At 37.8% G+C, this 25,210-nt stretch overlaps 4 protein-coding genes across 4 annotated transcripts; 1 reads left to right on the forward strand and 3 right to left on the reverse strand.

Annotated features, from left to right (window-relative positions):
* Positions 1 to 4,619: 4,619 nt before the first annotated feature.
* LOC149009505 (Pentatricopeptide repeat (PPR) superfamily protein) lies at positions 4,620 to 6,919 on the reverse strand. Its single transcript, XM_089162845.1, has one exon. The coding sequence runs from the start codon at positions 6,590 to 6,592 to the stop codon at positions 5,141 to 5,143; it is 1,452 nt and encodes a 483-aa protein (XP_089018971.1). The 5' UTR covers positions 6,593 to 6,919; the 3' UTR covers positions 4,620 to 5,140.
* Positions 6,920 to 7,249: 330 nt separating this feature from the next.
* LOC149009506 (BTB/POZ domain-containing protein At5g17580-like) lies at positions 7,250 to 9,455 on the reverse strand. The gene is given in 4 exon segments (XM_089162358.1): positions 7,250 to 7,946; positions 7,948 to 8,958; positions 9,053 to 9,122; positions 9,418 to 9,455. Coding segments are annotated over 4 exon segments (1,743 nt in total). The 3' UTR covers positions 7,250 to 7,322.
* Positions 9,456 to 13,860: 4,405 nt separating this feature from the next.
* Positions 13,861 to 18,300, forward strand: LOC149009507 (putative protein phosphatase 2C 27). The gene is made up of 4 exons (XM_089162097.1): positions 13,861 to 14,260; positions 15,018 to 15,218; positions 16,078 to 16,289; positions 16,941 to 18,300. The coding sequence occupies exons 1-4, from the start codon at positions 14,084 to 14,086 to the stop codon at positions 17,503 to 17,505; spliced, it is 1,155 nt and encodes a 384-aa protein (XP_089018223.1). The 5' UTR covers positions 13,861 to 14,083; the 3' UTR covers positions 17,506 to 18,300.
* Positions 18,301 to 21,983: 3,683 nt separating this feature from the next.
* On the reverse strand, positions 21,984 to 24,657 carry LOC149009508 (flotillin-like protein 4). Its single transcript, XM_089161904.1, has 2 exons — positions 23,095 to 24,657; positions 21,984 to 22,902 (listed from the first exon to the last, which is right to left on the reverse strand). The coding sequence occupies exons 1-2, from the start codon at positions 24,022 to 24,024 to the stop codon at positions 22,387 to 22,389; spliced, it is 1,446 nt and encodes a 481-aa protein (XP_089018030.1). The 5' UTR covers positions 24,025 to 24,657; the 3' UTR covers positions 21,984 to 22,386.
* Between the last annotated feature and the right edge of the window lie 553 nt (positions 24,658 to 25,210).

The following is a 25,210-nucleotide window of genomic DNA, read 5'->3' on the forward strand; positions in this document are numbered from 1 at the left end:
AATTTGAGATCATCTAAATAAGTTGCGTTAAAGGACTGATCAGATAATAATTTATGTCATACCCCTAGATCCATTGATTGTTAAATTATCAAGTAAAGAGACTAAGATATAAATAGTTCTTTCTATTTGGATTAATTGGTTATATCTAACATAAGATGTACTTATCAGTAAATATCAAGACTTTTGAGTTTAATATATATATATATATATATATATATATATATATATATATATATATATATATATATATATATATATATATATATATATATATATATATATATTTATTTATTTATTTATTTTTTTTTTTTTGGATGAATAAATTATAGATTTTTTGCATTTGTAGTTCATCATCTAGTTGTTACAGCCATTAAACGTAAGGTTAGGGAGAGATTTGTAGAGAATCAGTGCTACGTTTTACTTTCTCAGTTTTATTCAATTTTGTTGCACGGATCGAACCAAAACCGCACCAATCACGAACCAAGAAGTGGATCGATTTTGGGTTTGGTTTGGTTTTGGTTCGATCCTGATCCGTCTATGGCTTTGTAAACCAATATTATGTTTGCAGTAGCTGGATGATGAGGTTTTGATCCGTTTGGCGCTTCGGGTTCTTCGTCCGCGTTGAGGGTTTCGGCTTCGGTGGTAGGTCTCATTGGAGCCCAAGTTTATCACAATTTCTTCGACAGTCGCAAGCCATGGAGGAACAGGTGCTCTTCTGAATTACGTTATCTGTTTATTTTGTTTCATTTTCTCTACTACTTTCATCCTACCAGTTCAATGATTTTTTTTTTTTTTGGGGTGGTGTGTGGGGGGGGGGGGGGGGAGGGGGGGGGGAAGGGGGCCCCCCCCCCTTTTTTTTTTTTTTTTGGGTGGTGGTTTTTTTTTTTTTTTTTTTTTTTTTTTTTTTTTTTGGGTGTGTGCCTCTGGTTTTGGTTTCTGTTTCCTTGTGTTCTTCTGGTGCTTTAGGCGATTAAAGGTTTAAATTATTTGGGTTAATTTAACATATTTATTTGTATTTTCAGACGGAGAAGGTTTTCCTGAATCAGCCGAAGTTAGTTGTTCTTATGGGTAAGTTGAGACCTTGCTTTTTCAAGCTTGGGTTTTAACCCCTAGAGGCGATTGAGGGTTTGAATGCTGATCCGATTGAGTTCATCGAGTAATCCTCTGTTTTGATTTATTATAGCAATATAGAGGATTCCTGTTGTTGGTGAATGCCGATGTTTTTGAGTTTTCTTGTTGGAAAACTATATATTCGTCATTGCTTGTCGGCAGCACTTGCTGCGGGCTGTGAAAAACAGAATGGGCAGCATTAATTAATAGCATACACTGTTCATCCAAAGAAAATGTAAAATAATGTGAGGAAAGCCTCTCCTCTTCTTTACCTATAAAATAGGGGAGGATGTTTGCTTTCCAACACACAACACACAACACACGACACATTTCAAGTGTTAGGGGGTATGGATTAGAGAACGGGATCTTAATTGAATGGGTTTCTGAGTGAAGTAAATTATCACTAGTAGGGTGTCCTTGTCCTAAATATATTAACTTCTTGTATTCTTTTTATTTCATTGTGGGTAAGTGAGATTTTTGTTGAGTGGGTCCCACATAGTGTGAGTGAGGTGTCTCCATTGTAATTTTTCATGGTTATTGAATTGGTTTTGTATGATTGCCTTGTGTATGTAGGCCTCTGCGCCGAACCACCTATAGCTTAGCTTATTGTCAGGGGGAACCAGGATTCAATATTGGTTGGGGGGTGGCGAAGAATGGTAGTCCAGATTGGTGAAACACCAACGATTTTTCGCCACACATATTGTGTAGGTTCTTATAAGACCCATTGGGGGTATCACATATGAATTATTTTATTATAGACTCACATATATTGAGTGGGGTCCACACATTTTTGATAAAGATAAGTAAATTATTGATAATGATATTTTTTCAATAAGATATAAGTAAATTAAAACACCAATATTAATAAATAAATAAATAAACAAATAAACACATACACATGGCTTCAACCCTAAAAAGTCAGATGCAAACCAATTTTTTTTTTTTTAAGGTAAGAGATGCAAACCAATGGTATTTAGTTACCTTATTAACTATTGACATTTTATTTACAATATAAAATCAAATAGCAAAAGTTGTAGACGAAATAAAAAAAACATATAATATAAAATCAAATAAAGAATAACAAAAAAAAAGAAAAAAAAAAGAGAAACAATAAATAAATTGAGAAATAAAAAGAGTACCTAATTGTGGGGAATATTTTGTCCCAAATTTTCTTTAACCCACGCTTATAAAAGGGAAGAATAAATAGGAAGAAAGAAATAGAAAAGAATAAATAGGAAAAAAAGATGAGAGAGGAGAGAGGAGAGATGAGAGATGAGAGAATAAATAGGGATTGAGGATTAAGTTTCCAATTAATAATTATAAATGACATTTTGAATATCTACTAAGATTTTGTTTCAAAAATTTCCATTAATCCACGTTTATAGAAAGAGATGAGAATAAATAGGAAGAAAATATGTGAGAGAGAAGAGTGGGGAGAATAAATAGGAATTGAAGAGTTAGTTTTTAACAATAGATGACTTTTATACCCATTATTTTATATTTAAAAATTATTCTCAATATGGGGGCCAAATAGTGACATTTCACATGTGAGAAGAGAAAAGAGTGAAAAAAGTGAAAAAAAAAAGAATTAATATAAAAAATCTTAAAACTAAAGGAATTAATAAAAATTTTGAAAAATCTGGTGGGGATGCTCTATTGTGTCTTTGCATCTTGGTTAATTTCATGTTCTGTCTTGATTGTTGTCTCAGTTCATTCAAATCGATCGGTTGGAGACATATTTCCACCACAATTGGTATCAAAGCCATGGGTGGAAGAACCTTGTCAGCATTGATTGGTGTTGAACTTCTATTGAGTTCGAGGTACTAAAAATCAGTGGACTAAATTATTTGATGTGGAAGCTAAAAATGCATGTGGCGTTGGTGAAAGATGGATATGCTAATGCAATTGCCATGGAGGGAAAAGACAAGAAGCCAACAGATATGGAAGATTCTGTCTTTGCAGCGAAAGACGAAACGACAATGGTTTCAACCCCCCACAAATTTAAAAAAAAGGAGGGGAGAGAAAACAAAACCCCCCCCCCCCCCCCACCAAAAAAAAAAAATTGGTTGGTTTGTATAAAAAAGGGGGGGGGGTTTTTTTTTTTTTTTTTGAGTTTTTTTAGGTAAGAAAAAAAACCACCCCCCAAAGCGGTCCTTTTTTTATTTTTTATTTTTTGTTGAGTGGTTTTTTCCCGTGGGGCTGCTTTTAAAAAAACGGAAACATTTTTTTTTTTTTTTTTTTTTCCCCCAGGAAGGTTGGGGGCCCCCGGGCCCCCCAACACACCCGGGCCCGGTTGTGTTTTTTTTGGTAAGAATTTCCTTTTTCCGGGATTTTTCCACCGGGCCGTATTCCATCAGGCAATTGCCACAGTGCTAAGATGGTGAGATCTAATATTGTTCACCGAGATGACTACATCCATTATGTCAAGACATCAAATGATATCCCCCCGTCTATTTTCTCTTTCCATCTAATGGGAGGACCATAAATTAGGATTCCCTTATTTTTCAGACATGAAAAGAAAGAGGCATTCAACTATCCCGGCAGACATATTTCTTGGAAGGAGAACATGTTACCCTCGGCCACTGTAGATCCAATTCTTTTACCAAATTTCATTCCCTTTTCGTCGTGACTCTGGGCAGAAGAGTTTGTTCCACATTAATTTATAAAAAGAAAATTTGATTAATGCAATCTTCGTCGATATTAGGTATTGAATAATGACTGCAATTGTTCTACTTCACATTCTTTCAGGCCATTGTTAAAGACAGTCAGTGAGGTTTAATGGTGTTGAAAGTGATTTCTGCTGGATCATGTGGTGGAGTTGGGAAGAAGGCTTTTACTGGAATGTGATTTGAGGTTTCCTATTTCTCTCGTAGACCTAGATGCTATTGTTTATGGATTTTGACATTCTTTTTGTAGCACCAAGGAATATGCATTTGGGAAGGCAGTTAAATTGTTTTTAAATCCATCAATTTCTTTAACTTAAATGGAATAGTAATAGTTGCTCACTTGCTTGTCTGATTCACAATGGAGATCAATGGATTTCTGTGTGGCATGAAAATGTTGGTCAGATTGGTTATACTCTTCTTCAAAATAAATATGTAAAGGAAAATACAATTATACATTATACATTGGCCCCTAATGTTCTTTTATGGATGATTTGATCCAGTTCTTGGTTTATTTTTGGTTGTGTGCTGGATGTCACTAATTAACGAATCATGTTCATGAGGAAACATGGTCTTGAAGAATTATTTTCTATCAAAGACTATCTGTGCAATCTATTGAACAGTTGGTCTGGAGTTGTCTCTTAACTTGAAAGAACCACCTCACTTATACGTTTATATGGTTCTTAACATCAAAATGGTTGCTGCTTTCCAGCAAAGAATCGAGTGAATCTCAAATTAGATTCATCCTTAGTACACAGCTACGTTGGTGACCGGAGGCTTTGAAAATAAAAATAAAAAAAACAAGAGAAAAAATGATGCCTGGCACAAAATATAGCTATCCCCAAAATTGCACCACAAATTAAAAGAGAATTGAGGCAAATTACAGCTTTAGCAAAGAATGAACATGAAGACTGGACCACATGAACTGCAGTAGCCAAGTTCCATGAGTTTGAAAGCATAAAAAACAGAGAACAAAGAATGGCTACTGCAACACCAATGGCTTCAGTAAGAGCTTGTCAACTACAATATTTTTATCTAGGACTGGGGACATACATGAAAACTCTTCGGTTCATGGTTTGATAGGCAGCTTAAGAGCAGTCAGCCAAGAGCCAGAAACCAGCAGTTAGGTGTATTAACAACCTCAAAATCAATGAACCTAAAAACTCTTGAGCAGATATTTGGGGCTGAAACAGCCACCTCCATAGTTCTTTGATTTCCCTCATCCATGTCAAATACTCTTTCACAGATCTTGAATGTAATTTAATTATAACTCCAGGACACCCTAATCTTTCCGCAACAATCTACTCTTTGCTCAGAACCTCGCTACAAAAAGCTCTTTCTGGGCACTTCTTTAAGTTTATGAGCTATCAAAAAGGCTCGTCATCTGATCCCCCACCCAACGGCTTCGTGCCCAACTCTTTCCGAGGTTTAGCGGAGAGCCCTTTTGCCAACATCTCTTCATCATACTTCCGAGCAACATCGATCATTCCTTTCTGCACCAATGCATCAATCAGAGCATTGTAAGCATGTTCATCTGGACTGCACCCAAGTTCCTTCATCTTGTCCCAAACAACCATAACTGGTCGAAGAAAACCCCATCTTTCAAATTTCCTCATAAGCATCACATAAGTATCCATCCTTGGACGCACTCCTCTCTCAATCATCACCTCAAACAAGTTAAGAATCTCTTGAGGCCTATTCAGGCACCCAAAGAAACTGTGGTATGTATTAACATCGGGGATACAACCCCTTTGAGGCATTTGATCGAGCACGGAATAGGCTTGCTTCATTCTTCCAGATTGACACAAAAGTTTAATAATTGTGTTGTGAGTCACAATATTGGGCTTGCAACCAACGTCCCACATCTCACGATAAAGTCCCATGGCAGAGTCGACCCCATCCACGAGACCCACTGCTTGAACGACTGTGTTATATGCCACCACATCTGGTTGAAGTCCCTTGGCCTTCATCTCTTTAAACAATTTAACTGCTTTCCAAGGTTTGCCAGACTTGCAGAGAATATCCATGTAGATGGAGTAGGAACAAAGATCACGAGTAACACCCTTCCGTTCCATCTCTTCCCAGAATTCCCTGCATTTCGTCCACCAACCCATCTTATACCAACCTCGAAGAACCATGTTGTATAATTTGGTGTTGATAGGGTAAGGTGAATCTTTTCCCATACACAGCTCTTCGGCTTCAATAACGTGCTTGTACTCGCAGAGCGCGTCGATAAGATTGAAGAAGGAAGTTTCATCCTTCAAATCAAACTCCATTGCCCGACCGTAAGCAGAGATTGCTTCTACAACCATATGGGCTCTGACATATCGCTTGAACATGATCTGGAAAGTCGTGTGATCGGGCAGGGAAGTCCCATCTTTACGCATTCGTTCGATCAAATTCCAGGCCAAATCGAACTCAAAGAATTTACCCAGAATGTCAATCATTCGATTATAGGTATCAGTATTGTGTTGGAACTGGCAATCGTTCTCGACCCAGTTGAAGAATTCAAATGCACGTTTCCAATCATTGCAGTAGCTGGAGATGGTTTCTTCGACGGTTTTGACATCAAAATCGGTAGACTCAACCGAGACGGATGGTTTACTACTGTTTTTATTGCGGAAAGCCGTGGAATCTTGTCTCATCAACCTCGAAGCGATACCAGTATAACGTGATCTAGATTTCTCAGTCTGGCTTTCCAACGGAAATTGACTGGTTGAGGTGGAACAGGTGAAGTTCAAGAAGATTTGAATGCGAGATAACAGTGACGGAGAGGCTAGAAAGAGATTAGGGAATCGCTTTGAGGGCAGAAATCGCATTCTGCTTCTGTTCTCAAGCAATAACGCAACAGCCCATAAATCTTCTCTGAACTGAGAAGTGACTTTCTCAAGGAGTCAAGGTGTCTTTATTCGTTCTGTTTCAACTAGACTGATGCAAGCAAGTCTGGAAGAATAAATACCACTTACCAGGGGTCGCGACAAGTCTGGGCCAGCACAATCCCACCCCTTGATGCACGCAGATCCTTTGCATCGGGCCCGTGTGTCCGGCCGCTTGGCCATCATCCCCTGCATCAGGGCAGGGCGTACATCAAGGATCTGGATCATCCCCTGATAATCTTGCATACCTGTAGATACACCTCTATGCCTCAATATTTGGATTTTATATTTACCATGAAGCATGTTTAACTTGTTAAGTTGTAAATTGAAGTAATACAGCTGAACGTATCATGGTAACATTTATGCTTTCCTTTGGTTAATGAATGGGTTTCAGATATGAGGTCAGTCTATTTGATTGCCATCAAGTTAGCTACTTTGAATTGAGTCCAAATTGATCTGAGCCAAACTTCCACTGTGTAATCATCTCAAACACGCACACATTCAAGTTGGAGGATGGTAGCACACACAACAACAAAGTTGTCAGCTGCCAAGTTGGGCAGGAGAAAACTTCTACTATTTAGTGGAAGCGAATACATTTATATTGTTGCACTAGGAAGGGAAAGAAAAGACACATTTATATTTAGCATTTCAGTGGTTCAGTGACATATTCTTTCTAGTCGCTAGGCAATCCAGAGGAATTAATCAGTGGAGACTCATCATCCTTTTTCTTTACATGGCAGTCATAGTTATGAATGCTACTGCTGCAACCAAGCTTCTTTTTCAATTGCTTCCATAGGTTCTTATCCTTCTTGAGTGTAGGGCGCCCGCCAATCTGTATCTCTCTTTTCATTCTATGGCACTCTTTTTCCAACTCCTTCACTCTCCCATTCACCTCCTCCATCTCTATCCTCACCTCATCTTCCTCATTACAAGCAATAACCTCCTCCTCTTTATCCTTTCCCCATCGCTCTAAATCTTGCCTGTCATTGGCAATTCCACCCCTCAACTGCAATATTTCCGCAGACAACACTTGCACTATCACCCGGGATGGAAGCCTCTCATTTTTGGCAGCATGTTCCCGTGCTGCTGCAGACATCTTATGGATATCCAGCATCCTGCAAACTTCTTCTCTCTCTGACTCTGTGAGGTACTTATGCTTCTCCAAATAAGTATCAATGGCTCTGTATATCCCATCAGAATTCCATTGGATTCTAAGTGATGCAGTAACCGACATTTCTGCCAAAAACAACATGAATGTATCCTTTTGCATATCAATATCACCAGCAACCACTGCCAAAGTATTCATCCATCAGCCCTGCTACTTTAATGGACCTAGATGAATCATCATCCATAGATGTTCTAATGCTACAAAAGTTCCCCAAAATCCTCTTGATGCACTCCGTATCATACTGCATTTTCCTGGCATAACTTTGGCAGGGTATTAATAAGTCTTCTACAGTAGCTTCATCAAGTTGTTTCCCAATCCTAAGCTCGAATCCGTTTATGCAATCAGAGCTAGCTTGCAAGGTGAATGCTGCTCTAAGCATTTTGAAGAGTAATTTGCAAGGCACAAGGCTTCTTTTATCAGGCAACAGCCTTTGCACAACTTCAATGACTTCCCTCTGAGTAACCATCTTAATGTACATTGACACACTTGACCCTCTACTTCCCGTAAAAGCCCACTTCTTCGCATATTGGAAAAGCGAACCAGCTATGTGTTGTGACGGCACACCTTGCTGAATCATGTATAACATAATGAGCTCATAAAGACTGAGAGGCAAAGTGTTCAAATCTTCTGATTGACATTCGTGAACTGAAGGTTTCCTTGAAATCCTCCTCTGCCCATTTTTGTTATTGCTGTTGGTGGCATTGATATAATCTTCCATTGAATGCTCAATTGATCTACCGAGAAGGTGGGGATCAGCAAGTGCCTTCTTGGCTATAGAATCCATGCAAGCATTGATCAAACCAACAAAGGAAGCTTCCTTGAGAACTTGTTCTGCGGACCTGAAGGCCTTGATGGATTCACTCCAGCTCGGAAGGACTCTTTGCTCAAACAAGGTAAGAGCCTTGTGTAAGAGATTATTGGGGCTGTGAGCTTCTGTCATATCTAGATAGTGAGCAACATGGGCAAGAGGGATCACATTGCTGGAAGAGAGATTCAGTTCGCAACCATTAAAGAACCTTTCAACAAGCTCAAAAGTTTTCAAGTCCTCGGGGACGTCAGGTAGAGAAAGGGAAGACTTCTCTTCATGTTCACTCTCTTTGAGTAAGATGGCTAGCTTAGCCGATTTGGATACCAAGAGTTCCTGCTTGCAGAGAGACAAGGAAAAAAATGAGCAAGAAAGAGGAAGTATGCAGGTAACAAATAGTTGTCGGGTTGCATTTGAAGCTTGTTCTTACTCTTTTTAGTCGGAAGATCCTACCATGTACATGAAGATGGACTATACTTGGTGATGTAGGCTCCAAATTACTACATCCGACAAACAGAGAAACCCCTCAAATTCAAATTCAAATTCCAATGAAGAATAATAAAGATAGCAATAGTCAAATAAAACCATTATATTCAGTAAAAAAACAAAGGGAGAAAAAAAATTTAAACAAAAAAAAGAGGGGGAGGCAGAAAGGGACCAAAATCCAGATGGTTCTCTGAACATTTTAGTTGATTTGCTTCTCCTCTGATACGCGAACTTGGATGTGCAGTGAGGAAGAAGCAGGCCCTGATTTCATTTCATCAGAAGTTAAATATTCTACAAATACAATTTTACATCTGTTGCGAACTACTATTAAATGATTGCCCAGTCATTCAGTAGGAACTAGAGACAACATTGACAATGTAATTTATAATTGCAAAGAATCAAACTAAAGGATCTGGGTTCTTAAATGCCAATTGAATGATGCTTCTCCCACTAAATATCTCGAATCAGTAATGGTGTTGGGTGTACATTTTCAAGGTGTTTCTGGTCTATTCAAGATAGAAATCTAAAGCAAAATGAGATAACCAAGACTCACTGCTTACAAGCTGATCACTTTGATCAGACTCTCTGAAATATGAATCCGAAGCATGAAATTATCTCCGTCCCCTGTGTTGATTCTTCTCATCTTGCCCCTAACAAATCGGATAGAGAAAAAAAGATGTTAAACAATCAAAGATTCTTGGATTCTAAGGAGAGCGAGGAATGGTAAAAGAAAATGGTACCTTGTTTTCGTGTTACTCTGTTGCAGAGGCGACCAGAGAAAGAGAGATTATGAGGTTTCAGGTGAAGGCCTGAAGGGTGGTTGAGAGTCTTGAGACATGAGAGTGGAAGCGATGTAATGGAAGGCGTTAATGAAGAAGAATGGATCCGGACTCTACGTTGGACTGGCTCTGGCTCTGGCTCTGGCTTTGCTGAAGAAACCCTGAGAGATTTTAGGAACGTGAAGAGTGGGAGTTAGTTATGACTGCAGCCAGTGTAGGACTGGATTGCTAGGGTGGGAATTGTAGGAGGGGAGTGGGACCCCACCGCCCAATGGGAAGCTGCCACATGGAAGTTCTAGGGTCGGTGGGGACATAAGAAAAACTAAGGATTCGTTTGACGACCTACTGAAAAACTGATTTTTGGGTTACCAAAAAATAAAAATAAAAAAACTGATTTTGGTGTTTCTTGCTTGGAGGATCAAAAAATTTGGTACCAAATCATTTTATTTTGCATGATTTTTGCAACATAAATTGAAATTTATGAAAATTTCATTTTGTTAGGTATGATTTTTTTTTAACATAAATTGAAATTTATAAAAAAAAATTTGCTTTGAAAAACAAGTTCAATTGCGTGTCTATCTCTCGAAGCAAAATTGGGTCCGGGTTAAATTTAAGTGAGACAATTTGAGAGGGGATAATTTATGGAATATGACACTCTAATCATACAATGGCAAATTTCATAAATTTTATTGTAATTTTTAAATCTTCTACTTCTAAGTTTTATGAAACGCCTAAAGGGGTGTTTCTTCTTCTAGAAACACCTCAAAACTATTTCTAGTGTTTTTCGAAATAGAAACACTTGGTGAGTTATCAAATGGGACCTAAGGCTAGGAAAATTGAGTCTGTATTACCTCCCTGTTAGGGGAGAGGTATGTGTTCTCTTGACGTTTCTTCCCCATATAATAGGAGTGGAGTCTATCTCTAAAGCCTAAATATTGACACAATGAATCAAATGCGAGACCCCTAGTGCATCCGACGTGAGCTCCATCCCTATTGATTGAAAAAGTAATGTCAGAACAACACATACCTCTCTTCTTTCAAAGAAGCGATCTAAACTCACCAGAACTCTAGCCAAAGCTAATCTTTGAGAATCATAAATTTCATCTGTTCTGTGGAGCGACTCCTTTGGGTCAGGCTAAGGAAGTCAGTTGGAGCTGGGCCTAAAAGATGTCCAGGCCCATCGAGTTTATGGGCCAGACTCAATTACGGCCCCATTCATAATAAAGTTGGTAAGGGTCAATCTATCAAATTTTGGACATGATCAAATCTGTGCAATGCGATAAAGATTGATGGTGAATTCCTTGCCTAGAACTGAAGCTTTCTTTTTTTTTGGCCAAGAACTGAAGCTTTCTTATCCTCCCAACCACACTCTCACCTGTAAAAACACACTTCCCCATTATTCTATCCTCCTTTAGGTCTCAACTCTCAACTATTCAAATATGATTTATGGGTTTTTGCTAATGCCAAGCCCAGTCATGAATCCATGACTTGTGAATGCTCACTTCTACTGGCTGAGATTACACCACATCATCATGATGATCAAGTAGTACCAAATGTCAAGTGTCATTTTCTGGTCCCTAACCTAATACATTTGACAACCACAGCTTTCAAAACAAAAAACTCTGATGACATGATCAGAAAGACCAATAGAAAGGGACTTCTTTGAAAGCTAATAAAACTCCTTTTGTATATTTCACCCTAACAACCAAAAATTTAAAGAAAGATCCACTTGAATGACAAGCCCTCTAATCTATTTGTTATTGGGCTTACATCATCTTTCCCAATTGCCAATAATTTAAGTTTGACGTTCTCATTTACTTGCCTTTCACTTTAAAAGGAGAAGTATTACAAATTTGCATTCAAAAGAACTAAAATAGAAAAGGGATTTTTTTTTTTACTGCTTTAATATGTTTGAGGGGCCCTCACAAAGTCCAACCCATATGAGGTTTTGGTTTGTTTCTGTTTTTAATTGGAAATAATTAAAAAGAGAGGGTTTTGAGTAAGTTGCAAAGGAGAGTGCAATAACAAATGCTATAAGATAGGATTGTGTATAATCTCAAGGGTTGGTAAAATCTTTTTGGAGTTAGGGACAAACCATTGTAATATTTTTAAATTACATTGAAAAGTTATTCTGATCTTATTTTGATGAGAATAAATTTGTTTTTGGATGACCATAAACCATATTGGGATTGAATTATTGAGACAAAAGTTATAATAAATTGGCTCGATGGGCTCTCTTGGATTATTCTTGAATTGCGAATGATTGATTTTAATCTAAGAATTAATTGAGATGCACACAAACTAATCTAAACACTTCAAATCTAAAAGAAAAAACAATTATTGATATTACCATGAGAGAAAACTCTCAAATTATTAATCTTGGTAGATTTAACTCTAGTGCACTGTATTTTAAGGTGTAACTTGGACCCAATAATAGAGCAACAAACTTACGTCATGGATGACATGCCCTTGATAGTGATATTTTATGTGTCTATGGTTATAAGGACAAAGATTCAATAATCTCTGTTGTACCTTGGTACTTTATGCTGTATTCAATCTAATCCATACATTTTTTATGCTCTCATTAAATTATCTACAGCTTTTTCACAATGTTTAAAACAATATAAATGAACCAAGGAGTTAAGATTTTTTTTTTAATTAAGGCCTTAATAAATATAAAACACGTTGAATTTTCTAAGATAAATATGGAAGTACAAAGCAATGTAGATACATATATGGAGAGTAGCAAATGAATTTCATTCACTGAAAAAGTTTAAAAATGAGGGAAGACTTTGCACGGAATGATGATTTTGATTTCCACCAATCTAGATTAGGTGACATTGTGACACATTTGTAATCTTTCTTGCTAAGCTACAAAATTAAAGATTCCTTTTAGTCACGAGTCATTTCTTAATTGCACCATAAAGTAAACATTAGACACTTTAGATTGACACGTGAGTAACTCAAAAGATTATCTATCTTGAGGGTTTTTTTAATTGGATGGTGGTAGTAGATCTGGTGAGAAGAAGTTTAAAGTTTAGCTCAATTATATAAATTAGGTAGGGTAGTTGTGCACATGTGCGAAAGCTAATTAAACACGAAAATCATACGACTTTACAACACTAGGCCTGCATAGAGTTTCTGCATTCATACACACCAAAAATGACTAGTTACCAAATTTATGAAAATTTATGGAAAAGAATAGGGATACTATTGTGAAGAACAAGCTATTCGATTTCCCAACTGGCTTCAAAATCAGTTTGATGATGATTATGTAACAGAAAGTTTGGTTGGAAATTTGAAACCAATTGGTCTACCATTGAACTTGGTTTGGTTTTATTTATATGCATAAGGAAAATAATAGACAATTTCTGTTTTTCTTAGGTTAAGTATCTTCTTGACTAGATTTTTTTTTTCTGGTCTAACACTTCTTAGCTAGTTTTTTAATTTGATAGAAAACAGATTATGTTACAAACAGTAAATTCACACTTGCAAAGTTGTGTGAGCCATGAATTGGTATACTACAAACAGTCGGGAGCTTGAGCTCGAGCTCAAACGACTGAATTACCTTTTTCCAAAAAATGTATAACGAAATTAACAGATCTCGAAATACTCTCGATTGAATCAAACTAAGAACCAAAAAGACTAAAAGAGGACATTCTCTAATTAAGTTTTAGGCTTTTTATCCCATCTAATCTAATCTAATCTAATCTAATCATTTCCGTTTAAATGTTAACATTCTCACACCACGTGCGTGAATATGGATTTACTAATTTGAGAGTTTTAGATCACTAATTATCAGTAATTAGGATTTAGGAGTGGTTAATTATAGATAAACAAATGATAATGACAGAGATGTTAGGAGAGTGATTGTGAGTCGTGAGCCGTGACGTTATAGCTGGTAGTACCGACATTTCGAAGAGATCATATTTAAAGTTTAAACACCCACAACGGATTTCCGGCCACACTTTTCTTTAAAAAAAAAAATCTAAGCTTGGCAATTGGCATCTTCTTCGCCCTCTTCTCTTCTCTTCTCTTCTTTTCTCATCTTAAAAACTAGTATTACTCTTAGACGGATCGCCTAGATATTCTCCGAATCTTCTGTGGAAATATTCTCTCTCTCTTTTACATTCTTCCTTCTTACCTTTACAGTCCATTTCCATCTGTAGTTTCTGAACCCATATAGAGTAGATAGCATGTGTATCCAAGAGAAAGACGAGTTATCAGGGGGAAGTATGGAAAACCAAGAACAGTCATGGAACGGGCACATGAACTCCCATACCCTGGGGTGGGAACAAGATTCGTCTTCACCGACGGCTGTCACTGATCAGGTTTCTTCAGGAAGTGATTCTCCCATGTTCAATTCATCTTCTGTAAGTGTTTCGATTATTTTCCATCTGGGTTTTTTTTTTTTTTAAGTCATTTGGTCTCGCGTATCAAAATCAGAAGAAACAAAATGCTAGTGAAGGAACTATTTCGCAGATTTAGTGATTGTTCATATTGGGTTTCAGTTCTGGGCTTCCATATTCTCTAATTCGCCTCATCTCTCGGCTTCTCATCAAGGGTTTTTGTTCTACCTTGTTGTCAATGCGTATAGAATCATCAGTCTCAATTTTGTTGTTCTTACTTTTAGAATGCCCTTCTTTGCTCCTTCGGGGATGTTTCTGAAGATTTACTCTCTGGTGATATTTTTATGTTACTTGGTTTCGTCTCCGTCATCTTTTGTGTGTATTTATTTAATCGTTGCTCTGCTTGTTTGGTACTCCCTTACTTGATGTCTGTTACATTCAAACTTGATTTTTTTTTTTCCTTTTTTCAATAATAAAAGTTTGTTCTCCTATCAAGGTTCAATTTATTAGTGAATTCACATCTATGACAATTGATGTTGAGGTTTAGTAAACTTCATCAAAAATCCCATTTCAAGGTATTTCAGTGGAAGGTAGAGATAATAGGAAACCCGACCGTACAATATGGTGCACATAATTAGCCGTGTAACAAGTCTTTTCAGTATGGTTTACTTTATCTGAAAAAATACAGCATTGGTTTGCAAATTTCATCACTGCTTTACTCTCTCAATCTGCTTTTCTATCTTCCCTTGGTATTTAATTCAATTGCATTTTGTCTTTGCAGCTTGAGAGCATTTGTGAGGACAATGTGATCACAGACAGTAAACAGAACAATTCAGGGAACTTTGTTCCAGCTCTTCGGTCAGGAGAATGGGCTGATATTGGAGGCCGTCCACATATGGAGGATACCCATGTGTGCATTTCTGATTTGGCCAAGAAATTTGGTTATGAGGTCCTTGATGCACAGGCCATTTCCTTCTTTGGTGTAAGTGTTGCTAACTATGAGTTTGTGCAGAACAATAGTGTCAAATATAAAATTACCTTTGTTGTGATAAATAATACAACTTCTTTTATTGATTACTTTAAAGCCAAAAATAGCTAAAAGAAGAAATTTCTGTAAAGATATCAAAACATTGAAGTTGGCTTATGAATCAATAGAATGATCTTCTTCGTGGATGGCTTTGATGACCCCCTACACTTCTCTTCTTGTTTTCACCTACTAAAATAAAGATGTCCACTGCCATTGAGTTAATGTCTCCTTTTGACTTGTCAAAGCTGTTGTCACCCCCCCCTCTCTTTTATAAGGTTTCCTTGTTGAAAGAAGAAGAGAATGATAGAAAGGATTGAGCAGCCCGTAATCTCTCTTTTGAGTTAAAGCAACCAACTAAATGAAATTTTATTGAATATACAATTGTATGAAATATATTTCTGAAATTAGCTGTTGTATCTCACTCCAAATTTGTCTAATTCCAGATTTACTGAAGCTTTCCATGCAAATAAAACTTGATGAATCCAGAATGAGAGCTTTATTCTACATAATCTCTTCTTTTAAAATTATTAAAATATCAAAATAATGGCTGTTTCTTTCCTTTCATACAGCCCAGCAGATGATACATGAACCAGAACCCAGATGATCCTTCCCTTTAGCTATATAATTGGGATCCAAATTCATTGCAGTTTCATTTAAGCTGAGAACTTGTAGCCACTCGTCCATTAAAATATCATAGAAATGGAACACATAATTTGATTAAAGATTGAAATAACATTTGTATATTAAACTTCCCATTCAAAGTAGTATGGAGTGTAAAACATCTTGAAAGTTAATTTTTCCTGAACTCTTACAGGTATTCGATGGACATGGGGGAAAAAGTGCTGCACATTTTGTCCGTGACACTTTGCCTAGGGTCATCGTGGAGGATGCTGATTTTCCTTTGGATCTTGAAAAAGTGGTCATGAGGTCATTTCTTGATACAGATGCCGAATTTGCAAGTAAATGTTCCTTGCAGTCTGGCCTGTCTTCCGGCACAACTGCTCTAACTGCAATGATATTTGGGAGGTCAGTACTTCATTCTTCATGCTGATTGTGTGTTTTCTAATTAAATTATTTGCAAAAAATATCACTGGTTTTCTTCCATAATGGACACCTGATCTACAATGTGGTAGGTCAATTGGGACTAAAAATTTTCCCGTTGTCAAATTTCAGACCAATCCAAATTTGCCAAGGGTTAAACAAGTGAAAATTTTAGGCCCACCAAGATGTCACACAGATTACAGTGGGAGGTGTATGAATGTACACTGGAAGTTAAACAGTTGAATTGAAGCTGAAACTTGACATATGGCCTTTTCAAACAATTCCCTAGATACACAGGAGTCAAGTTGCCCATTAAAGAGATTCCATCTTATGGCTGTCAGAACTTCCCCCCCCCCCCACACACACACACCCCCACACCCAACAATATGCTGGATAACCATAAAAATATGGAGAGAGAGAGAGAGAGAGAGAGAGAGAGAGAAACACTCCCCTCAAATTGATGAAGTGACCAATATGCCCACTTCAAGTCATCTCTCTTAATCTCTCTCCTCCATATCCACTAACCAGATAAAGTCTTCTGTAAAAATGCAATAGAAAATGTTAAATAGTAACTGACAAACGGAGAATGCAGTGTATAGTTTCAATCTACTTACCCTTCACATACCGCGTGGACAGATCTCTGCTTGTTGCAAATGCTGGGGATTGTCGAGCTGTGTTGTCACGAGTTGGAGTTGCCATAGAAATGTCAAGGGATCATAGACCCTGCTGTGTAAAGGAAAGGAAGCGCATTGAATCCTTGGGAGGGTTCATTGATGATGGCTACTTGAATGGGCAGTTGGGCGTGACCCGCGCTCTTGGGGATTGGCACCTTGAAGGGATGAAGGTAACTGGTGAGAAAGGTGGACCATTGAGTGCCAAACCAGAACTGAAAATGATTACGTTGACTAAGGAGGATGAGTTCTTGATCATCGGCTGTGATGGGGTATGGGATGTATTTTCAAACCAAAATGCAGTTGACTTTGCTAGGAGGAGACTCCAGGAGCACAATGATGTGAAGCGGTGCTGTAAGGAAATGGTGGGCGAGGCAATTAAGCGAGGGGCAATAGATAATCTCACAATTGTGATAGTAAGCTTCCACTCGGACCCACCTCCCCCTTGTTTAGTACAGAAGGGTACAGTGAGGAGGAGCATATCTGCAGAAGGCCTCCACAATCTTAGGTGCCTTCTAGGAGAGAATTAATTTATGAGTAGCTAATCCATGGGTTACTCTCAGGAGTTGTCTGTATATAATTCTTACAGGAAGTAGATTTTGTATTTTGTATTTTGTATTCTGTATTCTGTATTCTTTGGGCTGGGGTGGGTGAGGTTGGGGTTAGGGAGGGGTGCATCAGAAGATGTCCTGTGACAATTTTCTTGTCAGATACTCATCCTTCCGACTTGTATATTCTGAATCGATCTTCGGATTAATAATCCAGGGTGAGGACTCATTTGATGGGAGGGAGTTTTTACCATTCAGCATTTTGATCTTATTTATGATGAAGCAATGATTCGGAATTCCAAATCACATGCAGTGTGTTAGAGATATTTCCTGGATACCCTTGTATTTCTATGATATGACTTATGTATCCAGATACTATCTATAAATGTCAAATACCAATCTCAGATGAGCTGTGAGATTTCATTCTCATTGTGTGTATTGACTGTATTCTCACAGAGTGAAATCCTGAAACATTGGTTTATTATTACACAAGGTTTAGTGTTTAGTGGAGGAAGAGAGGAAGGGGTGTACAAATAAGTGTATGGTGAAGTTCAATCTTGTATTGCCTGTCCACTCTTCATCTGAAACCATCTGGCTTGGTGTATGTGCTATGCATCATTTGTGCCAATCAGGATTGGAAAACTACAGGGTTGGACAAAAAGGTTCTCTTTTAATGGAATGGCATCTTGGAAGTTCTTTTTTCATCAATTTTGTTCAATCCTGGCCAACTGGTGTATGTGTTCTTGTTCGGCCACTTGCTGTTGACTCCTCCCTTTCCACGCTAAAAAGTTTTCCTGTAGAAATATAGATGAATGCGTACCCTGAGAATTGACGTATCAGGGGAAAGCGACACGGACACGATGAATGCCTTCTGGAACTACAGATGACAATAAAACGAAAATGAAAATCCACTGAATTGGCCTTTTGGCTGCTTCACACGGCCGACCAATTACATCGGGAAATGTAGAACGAAAAAATCTATTGCAATTGTACAAAAGGAACAAAGTTAACAATCTTGGATTCAGTTCTGCTTCTGCTTTTGCATTTACATTTTGAGGTTCTGCAGGCAAATTTTCCAACGAGCAGAGGATAGAAAATTAAAGAATCTACTAGCCTAAAGCCTGTTGACTTTTGGTGGCTTTGCAGTTGTGCTACGATAACATTGTCTGATTTCCTGGTAAAACACACACAGAAAAACAGAAGAGGAGGTGAGAAAGGAGGGTCTGCAGAGAGCAGAGAAAGGTGGGAAGGGTGAGGGACAGAAAGTGGAATTGCTGGGACAGAATGATGGAGAGTCTATAATTCAATTAAAATGTAAAACTAGTCAAAATTAGTTTGGGCTAACTCTCAACCAGATAAATCCATCCAAGTCATACTCATGAAGATTGGAGAACCATTAGTCTTAAGGTTATTGAATATATCATAAGGCAAATAATATTTCACAATATAATGTGAAGTAATGAATAAAAGTAAAATAAAGTGAACACGAAAAAATGTTTCAAAATGTGATGTTTATTAAAAATGCTAATCATGTGATCTCATTTCATTTCCTTTTTCTTGGTGAATTAGAAATACTTTGTTCATTAGCACATTATGCATGATTAAAAACAATAAATAATCATACAAAATCAATACAAATAATCAAGAATGTTTGTGACTATTATCATTTTCTCCAGTTATTTTTTTCAAAAAAACAAGTTAGAGAGATATTGGAGGCAATTGAAATATTATTAAACATACAAAAGAAAATTCAAGTAATTCTTTTTTTTTTTTGGGTATTTTTCATCTGGACCCCCTGAAGTTTGGTCCATGTCACTTTTAGTCCAAAAAAAATTCTTCTTTGCATCTGGCTCCCCTGTGATTTTGAGAAATGATAAAATAAGGACATATCATGATTTTGATGACCAAAATGCCCTTATGATGCAACGATCAAGATTATATCCATATATGTCATTTTGATCTAATGGTTCGTATTAAAAAGCCAAATTATAATTACAATTATAACCTTTTCATTTTATATTGAAAGGTTTTAAGATTTCAAATTTACAAAAAATGCCCTTGGTTGGAACTCAATGAAATAAGAAAACCATTACATCCATCCTCTCGGCGTCACCAAAACATGGGTACAAAGGTTTCTTCTGCAACCACCCACTCGACAACAACAGCGCCACCGCACTTGCCGCCGTCGACTTTAACGGCTTCGGACTTGCCTCTCCAATCCTCGAAGGCTTCCTCGACTTTCTCCCTGACATCGTCGTCTTCCACGCCAACTCAAACAATTTCACCGGCACGATTTCCCCAAAGATCTCCCAGCTTCTCTACCTTTACAAGATTGATTTCAGCAACAACAAATTCTCCGGCGAGTTTCCAACTGCGGTGCTAACCATGGCTGGTCTATCCTTCTTAAATATCCAGTTCAACTCCTTCACCGGTTCGGTTCCGGCTTCAGTATTCACCGGCAAATGCACACTGAATAATAATCCCTTGAACAACATGACCCCACCATGTTTGTCATTTAGACTGCTCCACAATCGCCTAGTTCTCAAGTCATTGATAATGATGATGTCGGATTTTGCAAGCATTAGCATATTAAATTGGGTCCGTATTTTGATTCTGTTAATTACACAACTTTTTTTGGTCTTTGATCATGCTCCTCAATAACAATCGTTAATGGCCAATTGATATATTCAAAGTTCGTTCATTGTTTTCCTCTGTTTTCAAATGAAGAACCATTGGAATGAACAGTTCCTGCACTACCTATGAAAAGAATAAAGAGAAAGTTTGAATCACGTAGGAAAAAGTTCCCAAAAACAGAAAAGAAAAAACCTTAAGTTGAGAAATAGCTTTCTTTGTGGGATAATTGATAGAAAAGGATTCAGATTCTTGACGTCTTTTCCAATTTTTTAATTCTCTTCGTCAACAACAATGGTTTCACGTCGAACCTTCCAGATAACCTTCAGTATTCTACCTCAGGCGTGCACGGCAAGCAGGTCGCTTCATTGTCCACCAGGTAACCGAACCAGGGAATCGTCATGGGAGATCAATACCCGGAGTTACCTCCTCAACGGAATATAGTTCATTCCTCCTACAACTCCAGTCCCTACACTCTCCTGCAAGTTGCAACGCCTGAGCGTCTTAGTGTTATTTCCTTCGATTTCATTGCGTTCCAAACCAAGGGCATACTTTTGTAAATTTGAAATCTTAAAATCCATGAATATAAAATAAAAAGATTGTAATTGTAATTTCGAAATGTCCGTTACATCAAAAAGGGCATTTTGGTCATCAAAATTATGATGTGTCCTTATTTTATCATTTCTCAAATCACAGGGGAGTCAGATGCAAAGAAGAACTTTTTTTGGACTAAAAGTGACATGGACCAAACCTCAGGGGTCCAGATGAAAAATACCCTTTTTTTTTTTCTTCCTAATTTCACGACTATATGAACTAAATTTGACTATTTAATTTTCATGAATAATAGGTGGTTTTTGAAATGTTCTTTCGATATTATTAATTACAATTTTGAAGTATTGTTGTAACTTGAAATGTCACTAATATACATATTAGGTATTTTTGATACATTGTCTTTTCTTTTCCCTAACCAGTTTTCTAAAATCAACACAATGCAAGGCCAACAAATTGACGATCTGAATCACTAGAACGATATGCTAAGCCAAGACACGCAATGGTTGCAATGATGAACATTCTAAACAAAAGAAAAATCAGAAATATCAACTCAATCTCCAATGTGTCCAACAAAATACATGTCCAAGTAGAGGGGAAAGAAATATTGTGTTCTCCTAGGTTGTAAAGTTCATGTTTCGCATTAAATGCATCCCATCCTGTATCTATTGAACTTAAATTTCGGTGCTTGGAGGCTTTGAAAGTTTCAAAGAGGCATGGAAAGCTGCATATGCAAAGAAATTAATGAAAAAACTTATAGTTCTACAGAAAACAAAACTTTTTTGAGAGGGTATCACAGCAGAGAAAAGATTGAAATAAGGAGCTAAGGTTTGAGGATTAGATTCCACTTTCCATTTGATTCTCAATCCAATAAGCAAAGATTCCAACCATAAAACTTAAGAATCATCAAAATAATGGTCGACCACCTTCAGTTGAATTCTTTTCAACCATAAGCATCACCTAAGGTTTAAGACTTCATCCATTTGCTTGACCCAAAATCCCCAAAAGAGAAACCTCCGAACTTATTGCCGAGCTCAAAACACATTTTTACCATGGACATTCTAATTGACATAAGGGGTACTAGAATATTGTTAACATTGTAAGTTTATATTTTTGAATGGAATCGTAACATGTTAATTGGGAGATTATTTAAATTTTGAGGTATTCTTTATGGAATAAAGTGATTTTCTTTTGCCATCTACATCAAATTCCATTTGATCCGAACACAACATTAGAGAACTTGAAAAGCACAAATAATGCTGAAGGTGGATGCATAGTTGCCTCCATCAGAATTCTTGATATTCTTTCTACTTTGCTGGGAATAAGATTTTTCACTTTCATGAGGAATTATTTTATTATTTTTCAAATCTCTCTCTCTCTCTCATTGTACACTATTCCACTGACTAATTAAATATCATTGTGACTCCACTATAGGAATTGTATTCGATCAGATTAAAGTGACATTAGGGAATCCAAATCAACTGGAGCAGAGGGCCTAAAGCAGTCATCCCAAAAAAAAAAACCAAAAAAAACACTATTTCAGAAACACATAAACTAAGCGTATAAATACTTTCTTCTACTCCTCACAAAGTATTACCTAACAGCCCTTAGATGCTATAGTCTGAACTCTCAAGAAACAGATTACCCAAAAAAAAATCTCAACAAGTAGTTTAAATTGGATTCTTAATTGGTAGCTGAGTCTGGAATTGAGCCTAGCCATGCCGGAGGTAGCATTCCAGTTTGCTCATGAACTGTTTTAAACAAGGGAGGCAACATCTTGTAAACCCCAGCCACCTCCTTCATGCCAGTGGTACTGTTCCCACCTGCACCCTCACCCATTTCACTCCCATTGCTCCAAATGCTGATTTTGGGTTGCAAACCTTTCAGGCCCTCTGCATTAATCTTTGCAATGTCTTGATACATTCCTCCATTGATCATCAAGTAGTCTCTTAATGCATCATAGTTACCTCCCAGGGCTTCGAGGAGAGTTCGCAGATAGACCCCTTGTGCCTGTGCAAGTGCAACCAGCCCTTCTGCCTCCTTATGCTTCCCGTACAGTTCTGCATCTGCAACTTGTTGACGTGCATAAAAGCTTGCTTCTGCCATTGCTTTCTGTGCCTCTGCTTCCTTCTCCTTCTCATATAGAATTGCTTCCGCCGCCTTCTTTTTCCTATAGAGCTCCCAATTCGCCTCTTGCACCTAGAGTTGTAAGTAAAGAACCAAATCAAAAATAGTTCACGAAATCCTCTAGCTCTACCAATAGTTTACATTTATCAACCCAATCACAGCAATTTCTCAGATTTCTGTCTTGCTTTTTTAAAGCCTGAGGAGGGTAATTGATGATGAACTTAAATTTCGAATATATATGCCAGGAGATAAAAGTTTACATACCTTAGTTTCATACTCTACACTGGCCTTGGTGAGTAACTCTGCCTTGAGCTTCTCCGTGCGAGTCAATGCGTTCATCCGTTCCACCTCTCTCTGCAACTCTGCTTCTCGGATTGCCACCGCCTTCCCTGCCTCCACCTCTGCTAATTGTGAGCTCTGAGCCCACCCAGCCTTCTTGGATGCCAATTCCGCGTTCGCTTCAGCTATTTCGGCCTCCTTTTGATTCTCAAAAACTTTAACCTCTGTTTTCACCTTGATCTCTTCCTTTCTCCCATCTCCTTGCCTCTGCGTCGAAATGATCTTTGTCTCTGCATCAATCTTGGCGGCATTCTGCAGCGTCTGTCCTTCGCGGAGCTTCGCACCAACCTCGCCCTTCATCCTGGCCTCAGCCACATCGACTTTAGCTTGATTTGCAGCTTCCATTTGGGTCTTCTGGCCAAGATAGGAGAAATACTCGTGACCAGGGACATCAACTAGCTGCTTAACATTAGCGTTGTAAATCAAGAGCCCAAATTGATTGAGTTCGAGCTGGACTTTCTCGAACACTTCCTGTTTGAACTCTTTGGTGCCCTTGAAGACCTCTTCCATGGTCATTGAAGCAGCAAGAACTCGAGTCTCTCCCTCAATGATGCCTTGGACGAGGTCCTTGACATGGTTGGAGAGCTTGTCATGGGGAGAGATGAGCTTGGCATACTTGAGGAGACTTTGGAAATCATCCAGACGAGGGCCAATGGTGAAGACAGCAGGAAGGATGAAAGGGAGCTTCTCTGCGCTCATGGCTTGTACTTCGAAAGTGTAGTTCACAGGGGAAACGTCGAATTTGGTGCAGGATTGGCCAGGGAGGACCCATGACTTCTTCGCAAGTTTAATGTCCTTAATTCCAACTCCGGTGATCACAAGATATTCCGACGCACTTGCTACCTTGTATCTCATTGCTTTCGTTTATCTTCTAAACACGCTGAAACAAGAGAAAGTGAAACAATAATAGAGAGGTTTCTTTGGGTTGTTGAAAACAGAGGAACCCTAGTTTGGATATCAAACCCGCTGAGGCCTTCCACTATTTATAGTTAAGGATTGAGAAATCAAATTATAAAGCGCGTGGACCATGGGTTTTTTGCGGCTATACATTTCAATCGTCTTTCTGCACAAGGTTCCTCCGCTTTTGAATGGATCAGCACAACAGAAGGTTCCCCTGAAATGACAAAACAGATGGGATTTAAGAGAGAGAGAGAGAGAGGGAGACAGTCAATGCTTCAATTCATTGGTTGCTTCTACTCAAAAAATTCAGTAGTTGCTTCAGAGAAATGCCGATCGGAAAATGCAAGGAAGATGCAAATTTAATGAAGATAAGTGTTGCTAAAAAAAGTCCGTTCGTACTTCATATTCATCGTTGTTTTGGTAAAATGGGTTATGGCTTTGGTATTACCAAAAAAAAAAGGTTATGGCTTTGCGTACAAAGTCAATCTTTATATTCTTTGTCCATAGAGCTGTTTCTGGTTTGACATATCCTGGCTTGGGTTAAGTTGAATCTTCTAGCGCATTGAGTTAAGTTGAATCTTCAGTTATTGGATTTTTTTATTTTTTTTTTTGGGTAACAGAGGGAAAATTGGTAATCTCTCTACTGAGAGGTGAGGATGTTTTCTCACTTGGAGTAGTTGATGCTATTTTGGAATTGTTCTTTCGGTTTGTTAGGCCAAAGATGGACTGAAGTAAACAATGCGAATGAGAACTTGAGAATATTTAACTCTCCGTTATCTGGAGAAAGGAAATTTCCCCGGACAGTGCAGCATAAAAGAGAAGAAATTAAGCTTGAAAATTTCTTCTGTTCAATTAGAAAGATTGGACAGCCGGATCAATTTCGGTCTAGATTTCAATCTTGACTAACGGTCAGGATTGAATACTTGACCAAAATGCGCGAGCTGACAGTTGTAAATCGCATGATCTAATTAAGCTAGCATCGCTTAAACTATAAAAAATTAATATAGTTTCTTTGAAGGGTGTTTTCTATATTTTTGGAGGGTGTGGGAAATTAATATTTTCAACTTTATTGGATCAGGGGTTCTATATTCATTTGGCCACAAAGATATCTATATTCATTTACCACAATATAACATCACTC

This window comes from Hakea prostrata, chromosome 7 (assembly GCF_041222555.1).
Source record: "Hakea prostrata isolate BN-2017 chromosome 7, UWA_Hpros_2, whole genome shotgun sequence".
NCBI classification, from domain to species: domain Eukaryota; kingdom Viridiplantae; phylum Streptophyta; class Magnoliopsida; order Proteales; family Proteaceae; genus Hakea; species Hakea prostrata.